At 42.1% G+C, this 15,163-nt stretch overlaps 1 protein-coding gene across 1 annotated transcript in view; it reads right to left on the minus strand.

Moving 5' to 3' along the window:
* pxdc1b (PX domain containing 1b) overlaps positions 1 to 13,689 on the minus strand; it is a 32,945-nt gene extending 19,256 nt beyond the window's left edge. Inside the window, exon 1 of the mRNA XM_051682335.1 lies at positions 12,805 to 13,689. Coding sequence (XP_051538295.1) covers positions 12,805 to 13,054 — 250 coding nt within the window. The 5' untranslated portion in view covers positions 13,055 to 13,689. The remainder of the gene's footprint in view (positions 1 to 12,804) is intronic.
* Positions 13,690 to 15,163: the final 1,474 nt, after the last annotated feature.

Below are 15,163 nucleotides of genomic sequence, written 5' to 3' on the forward strand. Positions count from 1 at the left end.
TGTCTTTGAAGACTGTAGTGTACACCTTTGTATGAAATCTTCAGTTTTTTGGCAGTTTCAAGCATTGTATAGCCTTCATTCCTCAAAACAATGATTTACTGATGAGTTTCTAGAGAAAGCTTTTTTTTTGTTGCCATTTTTGACCAAATATTGACCTTAAGACATGCCAGTCTATTGCATACTGTGGCAACTCAAAAACAAACACAAAGACAACGTTAAGCATCATTTAACGAACCAAATAGCTTTAAACTGTGTTTGATATAATGGCAAGTGATTTTCTAGTACCAAATTAGCAATTTAGCATGATTACTCACGGGTAAGGTGTTGGAGTGATGGCTGCTAGAAATGTCTCGATTTGATCAAAAATGACTTTTTTCAAATAGTGATGGTGCTGTTTTTTACATCAGTAATGTCCTGACTATACTTTGTGATCAGTTGAAAGCCACTTTGGTGAATTAAAGTACCAATCTCCTTCCGAAATGGCAAAATCTGTACATTATTCCAAACTTTTGGCCGCCAGTGTATATTGCAATATCCAATTACATCGGCAACCCCCGGGCTGAGGGATCGGTGAATATTCTTGCTTTAATGATTTTGCGTTGAAAATTACATTATTTAAAAAACAAAAAACTTAAATCAATTAAATTTCTAAATTCAAACTGCACTCCAAATGAAACGAAAAAGCAATGAATATAACGGAGTGATCAAAAAAATAATAAATATATAAGTAACCACCTTTCCATTTACTGTCAGGCAAGTATCTGTCTAAACATGCAGGCGGAAAATTACTTACACAAATGAAGACATAAAAACAATAATAAATGTCAAAATAATAATTATAATGATGATAATAATCACTGAAATATAAATCATGGTTCGAGGTGAATGTGCTTTTGTAATATTTTATGTTTTAATCACAGATGTATAGGCTGCAGAGTTGTGGTCACAATGAACTGCTCTGTGGAAATAAAGCAAACTGAACTCAAAGCACCTCCTGACCTGAGATGTCTGAGGTCATTTGCAGCACTCATTGACAATACTGTTCTTGCAAAAAAAAAACAATTCAGAAGACAGAAACAAATAAAGAGTGAGAACCTTTTACATGCGTGAGTTCCACGAGACCGCACGCCTCCGTACAAACAGCGTGTCATACATGCGCATAGACGGCTTTTCTGTCATCTGTTCTTAATAATATAATAAAGTGAATTTCTTCAGGCGCGTGTCTGTGTGTCACGGGGCAAATTATTTGTAATATTAATTCGATAATAATAATAGCCTAACAATAATAATAAAAATGTAATACACTAATGGGAATACGAGCCAAATATCGTCTTGATATCATCAAAGGCATCAGCTATTGGCGATCACCGAAATCATCGTCTATTGGCACAACCCTAAGCTGTATCTGTACGATTTTCCTCAAAGCAAGCTGATGAGGCTGACCGAACTTCTCATAGAGGGCCACCATAGTATCAGTAAAGGGGGTGCGAGAATTCAAATAGGCATCCACTATCAGCTTAGCCTCATGGAACTTTAAGTGGTCCACCAATATCTGATATTTTAAAAGTTCAGTGCCATCTGAAGGGAACAGGTTCTCCAAAGCTATTCTGAGTCTGGCAAACTCACTTTGATCTGGCTGACTGAACTTTGGTATGGTAGGTGTAGGCCCTCTGTACACATGTTCTGATACTGATGTGCAGGCTAAAGGTGCTGTGTTTGACTCTACCTTAGGCACAGATACAGTATGACTTGTCTGGGCAGGCATGGACCCAAGTCGAGGGTGATGAGTGGGAATTTGGGCCCGACAGAATTTCAGATATGAGGGCTGTGCAGGTGGAGATAATAACTCTCGGAGCTCTCTGGGTGTCGGAGGCGGTGGCAGCCTGCTTGGGTTGTAAGAGTAATACTGACAATAGAGATATTCAAGTGAAGGGTGAGCTTGAGAGTCTCTCAGACTCTTTGATACCTCTGCGTGGTATGTAGCAGCACCAGGTTTTGATAACTTTAGAGTCTCTAGACCCTTCCTCAGGTCTGCTTCAGGTTCAGGCCAGCGTGGAGGCTCAGGAAATTCTCCATCATCAGCTAATGCAGCCAACTCATACTGGTCTATGTGGCAGGGAGAACTGGATGCCAGTGGGGTCTGCTCGAAGTGCTTGGGCAACTTTAACTAGTTCTTTGAACTCCAGCAGTTCAGCACGGAAGGCTTGCTGCGACTGAAGAAGTTTTGCATTCTCTCTACGGATGGCTTGGAGTTCATTATGGTATTCAGGCACAGGATAACTGTTCCGCTGGACTGAAGAGAATGATTGAGGTAGGTGCTCACTGCACTCTGGATAACTGAAGCTTGGTGGTGCTACCTGTAGGCCTGTGTGATGAGCAGTATCACCATAATGGATTGGAGAGGTATCACATGGATGGATGTCTCCCAGGGAGGTGGTATAACATTTTCAGTTACAGGTCTGCCTGCTACATACTGCACTTCAAAATCATGGAGTCGAACTGGTGGTTGCGCTGGGGTCTGGTTGCTCCACTGATCTCATCATCTGACTCCATGGTGTCAGGAATGAATACTGCATCCGGCTGGAAGGACCAACTTGTTGGAGAGGCAAATGGACTGTTAGGTTCTGACTCTACTCATATAAGCAGTAAACAATTCTGTGTGTCAGTCAGGACACAAATAATGAGGAGACTGGAGCTTCATTTCCAAAGTGTATTGAATCACAGTCTATTCACAGTCTGAAAAACAACATTCAGACACACTACATTAAAATAAAGTATGACTATGTACATATTTTCCATTAACTGTCACTGCTCAATCCAGAATACAAACATATTCACTTGCACATTTACATAATAGCAAAAGCTCTATATACACAAATAATTAAGGCCAACAGAGTTATTGGTTCTCCCAAGAAATTACTTCAATATTGATAAGTTATTATCAATAAATCCAAATCAATGTACAAACATTCTGTTAATCCAAATGAACGTCATCAAATGAAAATAATACAGATTAACCCTTCTGCAGTATAATTAATTTACAGGTTACAGGCAGATTACAAAGCAAACTGTAATATTTAGCTCAATATTTATCACAGACCAATTTATACAACATAACGCCTTGGTTCCCTGTGATGAAGGGAATGAAACTTTGCGTTGTGCTAATGCATTGTCAGGTGTATTTTGTTGATTCATGTCTTTTATTTTGAAAAGTTTAGTTCCTGTTCCCTAGTCATGTGATGTCTTGTTTTCCCTCCATGTTCATGTGTCATGTTTTCATTGGTTTATTGTTTAATTATCTTGTTATCAGTTCTGTTTGTTCATTGGTTTATGTTCTCCCATGTCTTGTATTTAAGCCCTCATGTTTTCATTGTCTGGTGGTCAAGTATTGGATGTGATCGTAGATGTTTATGTCAAGCCACGTTTATGTCAAGCCATGTTTAAATCGAGTCAAGTCATGTTCATGTTCAGGTTTATGTTTAGTTTAGGTCACGTGTAGTCAGGGTTATTGGTTCTCACTTTGTAAATAAACTGCACTTGGGTTCTTCATCTCATCATTGTCTTCGTCATAGTCATTGCCAGCAGCCAACAACGTTACAGAATACTTGACCCAACCACGAACCCAGCAGTTCGGCTTCTGTGCCTAAGTCAGGGGAATCGTCCCCTGGAGGACTATGTGGAAGACTTTTGCGATCTGGCTTTCCAGGTGGACTTTAATGAGGTTGCACTCAAGGACTGTTTCCGATTTGGAATGAATGAGTCCATTTCTTTTTTGATGCCTGGCGGTCGCAGTTCCCTCAGCCTGGCTCAATATATCGACCTCGCCCTACGGTTCATTGGTTCCCCGTTCACTGTGGGGGAGGCGGATGCCGAGCCAGAGGTCCACGTCATGGCCGCCGCCGAGCCAGAGGTCCACGTCATGGCCGCCGCCGAGCCAGAGGTCCACGTCATGGCCGCCGCCGAGCCAGAGGTCCACGTCATGGCCGCCGCCGAGCCAGAGGTCCACGACATGGCCGCCGCCGAGCCAGAGGTCCACGACATGGCCGCCGCCGAGCCAGAGGTCCACGACATGGCCACCAAGCCAGAGTTTCTAGTCATGGTCGCTGAGCTAGCGCCATCTTTTGCTCCATGTCACGTCACAGCAACGCCTCAGCCTGCTCCATGTCACGTCACAGCAACGCCTCAGCCTGCTCCATGTCACGTCACAGCAACGCCTCAGCCTGCTCCATGTCACGTCACAGCAACGCCTCAGCCTGCTCCATGTCACGTCACAGCAACGCCTCAGCCTGCTCCATGTCACGTCACAGCAACGCCTCAGCCTGCTCCATGTCACGTCACAGCAACGCCTCAGCCTGCTCCATGCCACGTCAAAGCAATGCCGCAGCCTGCTCCACGCCACAGCAACGCCTCAGCCTGCTCCATGCCACGTCACAGCCACACCTGAGCAATGGGACCTGGAGATGGTTCCCACCCTTATACCCACCCTTAGTTCACCTGAGCAGGCAAGGGGAACTTTCGGCCCTCCGACCCCGCCTGGACCCTCTGAGCCCTGGACTTCGCCTTGGCCTGTCAGCCCCTCGACATTGCCTCAGCTCTGCATTCCCTCGGCTCCACTGCGGTCCTTCAGCCTGTCGGCTTTGCTGGGGTCCCTCGTCCCTCCGGCTCCTCCTTGGTCTGTTGGTCACCTGGCTCCGCTTTGGCTCTCCGATCCTCTGGCTGCGCCTCATCCCTCCGATCTGTCAGCTTCACCGAGGACCTCCTTCCCTACGGCTCCACCTTGGTCCTCAGTCCCATCGTCTCCACCTCAGTCTTCCGATCCCCCAGCTCCGCTTTGCTCCTCCGAGCCTCCAGCACCGCCTTGGTCCTCCCTGCTATCGGCTCCACCCTGGCCCTTCGAGTCTTCGGCTACTCTCCGGGCACCAACTTCCATGGCTCCGCCCCTCGAGCCTCTCACAGCTCCGCCTTCCATGGCTCCGCCCCTCGAGCCTCTCATGGCTCCACCCCTCACGGACTTTGCCTTGGTCCCATGCCCCTCGCCCTTTCTCGCCATGTTACGCCCCACACCTCAAGACACCCCCCCCCCCAGCTCCCTACAGAACTTTGAATTTATGTCATGTTTTACGTGTTTTGTTTATGTGTTGGGGTGTCAGGAGCCACCCCTTAGTGGGGGGGATATGTCAGGTGTATTTTGTTGATTCATGTCTTTTATTTTGAAAAGTTTAGTTCCTGTTCCCTAGTCATGTGATGTCTTGTTTTCCCTCCATGTTCATGTGTCATGTTTTCATTGGTTTATTGTTTAATTATCTTGTTATCAGTTCTGTTTGTTCATTGGTTTATGTTCTCCCATGTCTTGTATTTAAGCCCTCATGTTTTCATTGTCTGGTGGTCAAGTATTGGATGTGATCGTAGATGTTTAAGTCAAGCCACGTTTAAATCAAGTCAAGTCATGTTCATGTTTATGTTTAGTTCACGTGTAGTCAGGGTTATTGGTTCTCACTTTGTAAATAAACTGCACTTGGGTTCTTCATCTCATCATCGTCTTCGTCACAGTCATTGTCAGCAGCCAACAACGTTACATGCATATGGGGAGTGTCCTTCCACAAGACCTAGTTGAAACCTCTCTACAATAACGCCAATATTCTAATATTGGCTATGGTGTTTGAGCCCACCTTTTTAGGCGTGAAGCAGTCTGCTATAAAAGCAGGCATGCAAATGCCATTCCTCAGAATTTTCTGACTGAGGGACAAGGAGCACATCGCTCGCACCTCAAAAGAAGTCTTGTAGTGTGGCCAGCGTTTGCAATGTTTCAGGGAATTGAGGTTTTGTACGTAACCGAGACGATTACACTTGACATTGCGTTTTGCTAATGCATATGAGGGACAGAATCCTATCAGGCAGCACTACACGACATAACCTTCCAGAGAGGAAACTTGACGCTGCAGTCCCACAGGACAGCGACTGACATGAGCATGCCACAAGTGAGTGACCCTCATGTTGGGCCAGGAGGGAAGCACTCAGAATTAATATATGAACTATAGTCATATAGTATTAATGAACCCCTTCACGAACCCAGTCAGGAAGGGAGTTTATTTATAATTAAAGTGCTTGTGACTTATGGTAAATTACAATGGCCTGAATGCAGGCAGTTGTGTAAAATGATGGGGAGCCCGTACTTAAAGGCAGGGGCATAAGTATGTTTTGGCAAAAAAAATAGAGGACTTGTGAAGAGAGAGACGTTACATCTAACCGTAAACCTTGCAAATGTGTTTTGAGAAGACCATCCTGCTGCATAACATATTTTATAAAGACACACCGTTCGTCCATGTCCATGAGGAGGCCAAGCCTCTAGTTGAGTGTGCTTTAACACCAATTGGGCAAATCTTACCCTGTGACACGTAAGCCAGGGTAATCGCATCAACGATACAATGAGAAAGTCTTTGCTTGGAGATGGACATTCCTTTCGTGCATCCTCCATAGCACACAATGAACTGATCAGACAGTCTGAACTGGCGGGTGCGCTCAACGTATGCATGTAGCGCCTACACAGGGCATAACAAATGCAAGGATTGTTCCTCATCCGAATTAAATGGAGGAGGGAAGAAGAAGGCTTGAAGGTGAACCACCTGCGCTCAGAAGGGCATGGTTAGAACCTTAGCCACATAGCCTTTTCTGGATTTGACAGTGGCTTTTGAAAGACCGGGGCCAAACTCCAGACATGAATTGTCAATTGATTGTGCATGTAAGTCACCGACCTGATTTACTGAGGCCAGAGCCCGCAGTAGTGCAGTCTTAATAGAGAGCATGCGCAAATCAACGTCCAAAGGCTCGAAGGGGGGCCTTGCGAGTGCTTATAGGACCAAAGTTAGGTCCCAAGTCGGGACTATAGCTGGCTAGGTGGATTTAATTGTCTTGCTCCTCTAAGGAACTTTATGATTAAATCATATTTGCCTATAGTGGCGCCGGCTTCAGGTGCGTGATACACAGACATAGTCGCCACATAAACTTTGAGCATTGATGGGGTGAAATATGAGAATTTCATGTATGGGGCAGTTTATTTGGGTCTTTGCCATGTGAAATACACCAATCAGTAAACACATTCCATTTTAGCGCGTAGAGACATCTCGTGGACGGCGCTCTGGCCGTCCATCTCCAGAATGAGGAAATAACAGCTGTAAATGCTGCTGTGTGTGTCACAATCTGTGCATGCAACACCAGGATTTTGTGTGGTTGGACCACAGATTGTGCTCGATCGTTGTAAACACCAGCACTGACATGCCCGTGAGGACTTGCCACGCATTTGCGCAGCAGGACAGCAGGCTTATTAATTCATATGAATGCGAGAAGATTGTGTATTTCAGCTCATAACACTGGTGCGTCTTCGGACGGAACCGTGAAAGACAGAACACCGTTGAAACAGGGTGGCCGATGTGCAAGTTGGATCGTATAACCATGTTGGATTGTTTTTTTAGCACCCAGTCAGCATGCCAGTAAGAGCTCGCCACGCGTCCACGTAATGGGACAGAGGGCAATTTGGTATGTTCATAACATAATATAATGCGCCGCTCACTATTGGGAAGCAGTTGCGCATAATGTGAGGCTTTGAAGAGGGAAAGCTCTTTATTGAAAAAGTGTGAGCATCTCGTGCATGTGCAACGTGCCCTGTAATCTTTTTGCAATCTTTGTAATTCATTACAAGATATAATGCACTGCTCACCATTGGGAAGCGGTTGCTTTGGAGTGAAAAGCCCATATTGAAAAAGTGTGTGTCTCGTGCAAGCGCTGTACTCTTTTTTTAATCTTTGTATGTTCATACATGATATAAGGTGCCGCTCACCATTGGGAAGCGGTTGTGCATAATGTGCAAACTTTATTGCATTTGATTAATGTGAGACACAGAAAACAACATATTGAACAACATTTTGAATAACAATATTCCTTTCACGACAAACAGCAGTGGGGAAAAGGGGAATAGTATTGTGTGTCAGGAGCGCTTTTGCTGCTCAGGGGGGTTTTTCCCATCTGTGCGGAGCTTGCGTTGAGCCGGCTGCCTTCGTTTGGGACACGGCTTGCGTGGCTTTACCAGCACCTTGGTGGCGACATTTGGCGGTGTGGAGGTAGCTGGTGTGGGGTTTTTAGCCGGGCACTGGCCCGTGACAGAGCAGGAGCGGGCCGGTTGTGATGAAGTACTGCTCCGTTTTGCATAAAATGTCTCACAGCCTGTGATTGTTGCTGAGTCGTGATGTAGCGCTCAGCAATTCTATTCACAGAGCCTCTGAAAAGGCCGGCTAGAGATACCGGAGCATCAAATAGAGCAGCTTTTCCAGCATCACACATTTCCGTGAGGGTCAGCCAGATGTGACGATCCCAAAACACCAGGTTGCTCATTGACTTGCCAATGGCCTGTGCAGTGACTTTCGTGGCTCACAGCAATAAGTCTGTAGTGGTGGAGCTCTTTGAACATCTCTGGATCATAGCCTTGCTCGTCCATTTGTTTGAGGAGCTTAGCTTGAAAGACCTGGAGTACTGCCATCGCGTGGAGGGCTGAACCAGTTTGGCCCGCAGCTGAGTATGCTCTTTCAGCCAGTGAGGACGTTAGTCGATATGTCTTAGAAAGATGAATGGGGCATGAGTTCCACGCCCCGCTACTCGCCGGGCAGAGGTGTGCCAATACTGTCTATTTCAGGGGGAGTAGTTGGGCATAACCGTTTTGTTCCTCATGATCCACATTAGAGAGGATGTAATCACTGTGTGGGTGAGCTGAATAGGATGCACAAGGATTTTGACAGTTCATTATGAACTTCAGGGAAGAATGGGGCAGATCTATTGGACGCGGTCGCTTGACAGCATCCGGATTGCAGGAACCATTCATCAAGGTGAGATTGTGTAGGTTCCTCTGGAGACCACTCGTTATCAAGCTCTTCGACTGCCCCTGAAAGGACGCGAAGCATCTCCTTGTGGCGTGTACACACTCCTCCCTGGGGGAAGGGGCGGTAGCGTCATCCACCGACCACTCACCTGATGCAGCAAGAGACATTACATTGGTTCTGATGCTAGGGATGATAACACAGAACAAGACAAGACCTAATATATCGGAACAGACACGTTACATGGAGATTGAGGGCCTCACGGGGCATGTGCCGGCATGAGGTCCACCTCAAGTTCATCCTGCTCGACCTCGTGGCCCCGCCGTGCCTCCTCGTGTGATCCCTCGGGTGTCACAGGCGAGGCGGTTGGGAGGGCGCGGGAGGCTGAATTGTCCCTCAGAACAAGGGCGATTCGCGAGTGAAGCATCTTTAGACTCATGCTCTCGCAGTAAGGGTAGTCTGTCTCCATGAGAGCTCACTCTGCGTGGGCACGACCCAGACAGAGAATGCAGCTCTCATGCTGATCTGACGGCGGGATGTGCCTCTCGCACAAGGAACACTTACAGGACGACATCTTTAAAAAGACTTGAACATGTAAGTGACTCTTTTATTTATATATAAATACACACAATATATAACAATATACAATTGCTTATAAGGATACACAACTCCTGGCGAAGCGCTGCGGGGAATCAAGATGCTGAAGCATGTGTGTGTGTGTGTGTGTGTGTATATATATATATATATATATATATACATATACACACACACACACACACACACACACACACACACACACACATATTTAAACCAGTTTTTACCAATTTAGTTATAAAGCATAATTTTTTTTACATTATCTTACTGGTCTCACTAACTTGTTTGATGTCACTTTTGCTGAGGAAAGAAACCATTGTAGTGTATTGTAAAGCTACACTTTGTAACTTTTGGCCCTCTAGTGGTTAAAAAAATAAAACTGCATGTGTCTTGCGGAAGGACATTGTTTTGGTTGTGGTTCAGCTTTGCTCCTCTGTGTGGATAAATGTGGTTCGAGGCACCGGTGTACACAAGTATACAGGACATCTTATCAGATAGCATCTCATTTTATTCTGGCCAAACAGACCACTGTAGTAACTCATTTATAGCTTGCCATTGTTACCAACCAGTGGACAACATCATTTCAAGACTCACATGTCCTTGGCAAGCCTAGGTCTAAAGGATTTATTTATATAAATTATTGCCATTATAAAGAGAAATATACATGTGTGCTAGCAAGTGAAATGTTCAGCACCAATTACAGTATAATTTTTGTATTTCACTACACACACACACACACACACACACACACACAGATGTGTGTGTGATTACACAACTATACATAAACCAAATCAATAAAATATCTTACCTGTTGAGTAAGAAAAAAGCCATCTCTGGGTCACTTTTAAATCCTTTCAGATCTCCGAGTTGTCGCCACCTCTGAAAATCCAAGCCGCTGTTGATTCGGGTATTATTACGAACTCTGTCACTTTCCCTTTTTGCTTGTAGACTCTGCTTTGTTTGGGGTTTCTTTGTTTTTACAAGTGATTTCCTGGAGGTTTGCCGTTTTGAATGATCCATGGTCAATTTTTCTCATTTGTTGTGACATCAAACTTTCAGCTTCATGCTACTCCCACACCATACACACGCTACAGTAGCCAGATCTTATTTTCTCTGTGTATGGATATGATGTCAACACGCACGGGCGAATGACGTATGTATGCAATTTCCCGAGAAATCCGTCCCGATAGCTCTAAAATATTTATAATATAATATCATTATTATAGGTTTATCAAAGTGTATTTGGGTAAAGTAAATACATGGTTTGGAAGATGGATTTTTGTTGCACTCTCTCATTAACATTTTGTTATTTTGTAACAAAAAAAAAAAGTTACATAGTGTAGCTTTAACCATTTAAACATGTTCTAAATTGTAAAGTCTAAAAGTGGCTGATCTATATTCAGAAAGCTCTGGTCATTGACTCATCTATGTCAAAAGACAGGAGCCACGTGATAGGTCTGGTTTGTGTGTCACTGTATCTAGTTCAGTGTGAATTATTAAGCAGACTTTTTGAACCTTGTTCCCATACAACATGAAAAACACGTTTGCTTCCGGGTGGCTCATCATTTCCGGTCATTTCATTAAAAACACTGGTAAACACCTGGCTTCTGAAATAGTTGGACTAAAACAGAGTAGGCTTGAGTAGAGTAGGGTGATGCAGAGTAGGGTATGATAGGATAGAATCAAATTTAATTATATTTGAATAAATATAATTAATAAAACAGAATAGAATACCAAAAAAATGATGTCTATTTTTAAGATTTACAAATTTTTAATTTCATAACAAATTGAAATTAATTTGAATTGTGCAATCTAAAACAAAATTTAAGATCTTTACATTTAATTTTGTTAAAGATTACTCAATTCAATTTGATGGAAATTTGTTAAGAAATTGAAATGCCTAAATCTTGAACATATTTTTGAGTGTGAATACAATAGAGGACATTAGAATAGAATATACAGGACTGAGTAAAGTGGATGCCGTATCAGGTAAAAGTAGCGTAAAATAAAGCAGAAAAGGGGAGGGTTAAATAGAATAGAACAGAACAGAATAGAATAGAGGAAATAAGATGAAGGTACATTAGAGGTAAGTGTATTAGAACAGAGAAGGGTAAAAAGCAGAGTTGAATAGAACAGAATATACATAATAGAATAGAAAAGAATAAAGTACATTAAAGAAGAGAAAAGCAGAGTTGAGTAAAGAGGACGCAGTGTCAGGTAAAAGTAGGGTTAAATAGAATAGAATAGAATAGAATAGAATAGAACAGAATAGAATAGAGGACATTAGAGTAGGGTATAGTAGACTAATCACTAAAAATTTGTGACTAATCACTAATTTTTATTGAATAATGTGTATCTATATAGTAAAAAAAAAAAAAGAAAAACGGTGTATTGTATACTGTACAGTGTATGTTATTATTTGTATATTGTTGAGTGTAATTATGTGTATATCAGATGTTTAAATTGTGTTGTGTTTATTTGATGTTATTTTAAATTGGTATATGTCTCATCACTGTCACGACTGTTATGTTGATCGGAACTGCACCCAAGAATTTCACACACCATTGCACTTGTGTATATGGCTGTGTGACAATAAAGTGATTTGATTTGATTTGATTTAGAGTTGAGTAACGTGGATGCCGTGTCAGGTAAAGTAGGCTAAAATAAAGCAGAGAAGAGCAGAGTTTAATAGAATAGAATAGAACAGAACAGAATAGAGGATATTAGATTAGATTAAGGTATAGTAAAGTTAAATGGATTAGAACAGAGTAGTGTAAAATAAAGCAGAGAAGAGCAGAGTTGAATAGAATAGAATAGAATAGAATAGAATAGAATAGAGGAGATTAGATTAAGGTATGGTAAAGTTAAGTGGATCAGAACAGAGTAGTGTAAAATAAAGCAGAGTAGAGCAGAGTTGAATAGAATGGAATTGAATAGAATAGGATAGAGGAGATTAGATTAAGGTATGGTAAAGTTAAGTGGATTAGAACAGAGTAGTGTAAAATAAAGCACAGAAGAGCAGAGATGAATAGAATAGAATTGAATAGAGGACATTAGAGTAGGGTATAGTAGAGTTGAGTAATGTGGATGCCGTGTCAGGTAAAGTAGGCTAAAATAAAGCAGAGAAGAGCAGAGTTTAATAGAATAGAATAGAATAGAATAGAATAGAATAGAATAGAGGAGATTAGATAATGGTATGGTAAAGTTAAGTGGATTAGAACAGAGCAGTGTAAAATAAAGCAGAGAAGAGCAGAGTTGAATAGATTAGAATTGAATAGAATAGAACAGAACAGAATGTAGGAGATTAGATTATAATAGTACAGTCCAATAGAAATTTGGCACCCACCTTCTATCAGAGGAGACTTGGATAAATCACTTCTATCTTCCGGGAAACACTCTACAAGTCTTTTTAAAAGTCTTCCCAAGTCCGAATAGCTTCTGTGCAGGTATAGAATATTTCTGTCCGACCATTCGGTCCTTATCTCAAAGAACTCCTCTTCCTCTCCCCTTATAATGAGTCTGCGGATCCCGTTAACCCAGCAATCCTTCACGAACATGTTGACCAGGGATGTGCCCTCAAAAATCGCAGATGCCATCTTCCGTACCCTTAGTCCAGCATTCTGTAAGGAGTGTTTTTATCCTTCTGCTTAAGTTCAATAGCATTAAAGCAGTGAAAGTCACTCAAGATGACTCATGGTCTAGTTTAAAGAAAAATGCATTCGTGCAAAGGTTCATAAAACATCATACTAATCATAAACAATCATGTGTTGTAATCTATGATGCCTTTGTTTAGAGGAACTTGACAGTTTCGCCTTGTTTGCGTCTTCAAACGTGGCAGACGAAGAGGCAATCGCACATCTCCAAACAACAACTCCACAAGTATTTTTTTATTTTTATTTTTTTATCCAGAATTAAGCTCAACTATGCGCCAAAAAACTTGTGTCGTTTTCTCAAATGTCTAAGGGACCGTTCACACAAAAAACGTTTTTGCATCCGCCGGCGCGGTTTTCATTTGTCATTTGTAAAAATGCACTTGGCGGACGTTTGAACTATTGACCGTGTTTTTAGACGCCTCGAGTCTCTTTAATCCCATTAGATGCTGTTAATCACCAGATAAAGTCCATCAGCTGTGCAGAGTGAATAACTGGCGCAGAAAACAGGCCGAGAGTTTTGTTACTCAGATTTAAAAAAAAAAAAAATGTCAACGTTTCTTTCTATTGGCAGAAGTTGAGTCTTCTCCACCCCTCCTTCCCTCTCATTCTCTTCCACACAGAACGCTATGCGAAGAATGCACGTCTCAGCAGAGAGAGAGAGAGAGAGAGAGAGAGAGAGAGAGAGAGAGAGAGAGAGAGAGAGAGAGAGAGAGAGAGAGAGAGAGAGCAGAGCAGAGCAGAGCAGAGCAGAGCTGGACTTTCACAGAGGCTGATCAGTGGAACGTACACACTGAGAACATGTCCGCTATATTTGGCAAGTCTAATAATTTTACATGTGTGGGCAATTTGCACGTTGCTTTAAAACCTTTTAAACGCTAAATGAAATACAAACAATAGGCCTATCCGTTATTCTATGTAGCCAACACTGAAAGGGATGTGTTTATGTGGAAATATCTAAATTAATTTAATATCACTAAATCAACCTGAATACATTGTTACACCAAGAAAACTAATTTTAAGTGTTAGATCAGCTAGAAATAGCTCCTTAAAGGAATAGCTCACCCAAAAATGAACATTCTCTCATCATTTACTCACCCTCATGCCATCCCAGATGTGTATGACTTTATTCTGCAGAACACAAACGAAGATTTTTAGAAGAATATTTCAGCTCTGTAGGTCCATACAATGCAAGTGAATGGTGACCAGAACTTTGAAGGTTCAAAAAGCACATAAATGCAGCATAAAAGTAATCTATATGACTCCAGTGGTTTAGTCAATGTCTTTAGAAGAGATGTGATAAATGTGAGTGAAAAATAGACATTTAAGTCCATTTTTACTATAAATCTCCACTTTCACTTTCTTCTTCTTTTGTTTTTGGTGATTCGCATTCTTTGTGCATACCGCCCCTACTGGGCAGGGAGGAGAATTTATAGTAAAAAAGGACTTAAATATTGATCTGTCATATAGCTTCTGAAGATATGGATTTAACCACTGGAGTCTGGATTACTTTTATGCTGCCTTTATGTGATTTTTGGAGCTTCAAAATTTTGGTATCCATTCACTTGCATTGTATGGACCTACAGAGCTGAAATTTTCCTCTAAAAATCTTCATTTGTGTTCAGCAGAAGACTGAAAATCCATACACATCTGGGATGACATGAGGATGAGTAAATGATGAGAGAATTTCGTTTTTGGGTGAACTATCCCTCTAAGGTAGCAGTTGCAGGTTACCACTTTTTACAGTGTATTTGCACTCTGTTTATTGCGGCTTATATTGTATATTTGTTAAATAAAGGCTATATCTTCATTTTGAAAGTAGGCAATAACAAACGTCTTGTAAAATACTTTTGCTTAAAAATGTGCTTATATAGTCTTTTTTTAAACAGATTTCTTTTCTGAACAGTGCTGCTAATCACAACATATCAGCTGTGATAAGGACTGAGTAAAAAATAATGAGGACTATGTCTGATTGGTAGTGCAATTTCCGCATTGAGAAATCTTCAGGGCTTAATGTGCAAAAATCACATCTGAGATAAATATAAACTCTTCAGC

The sequence above is a fragment of the Myxocyprinus asiaticus genome, chromosome 41 (genome assembly GCF_019703515.2).
Source record: "Myxocyprinus asiaticus isolate MX2 ecotype Aquarium Trade chromosome 41, UBuf_Myxa_2, whole genome shotgun sequence".
NCBI lineage: Eukaryota > Metazoa > Chordata > Actinopteri > Cypriniformes > Catostomidae > Myxocyprinus > Myxocyprinus asiaticus.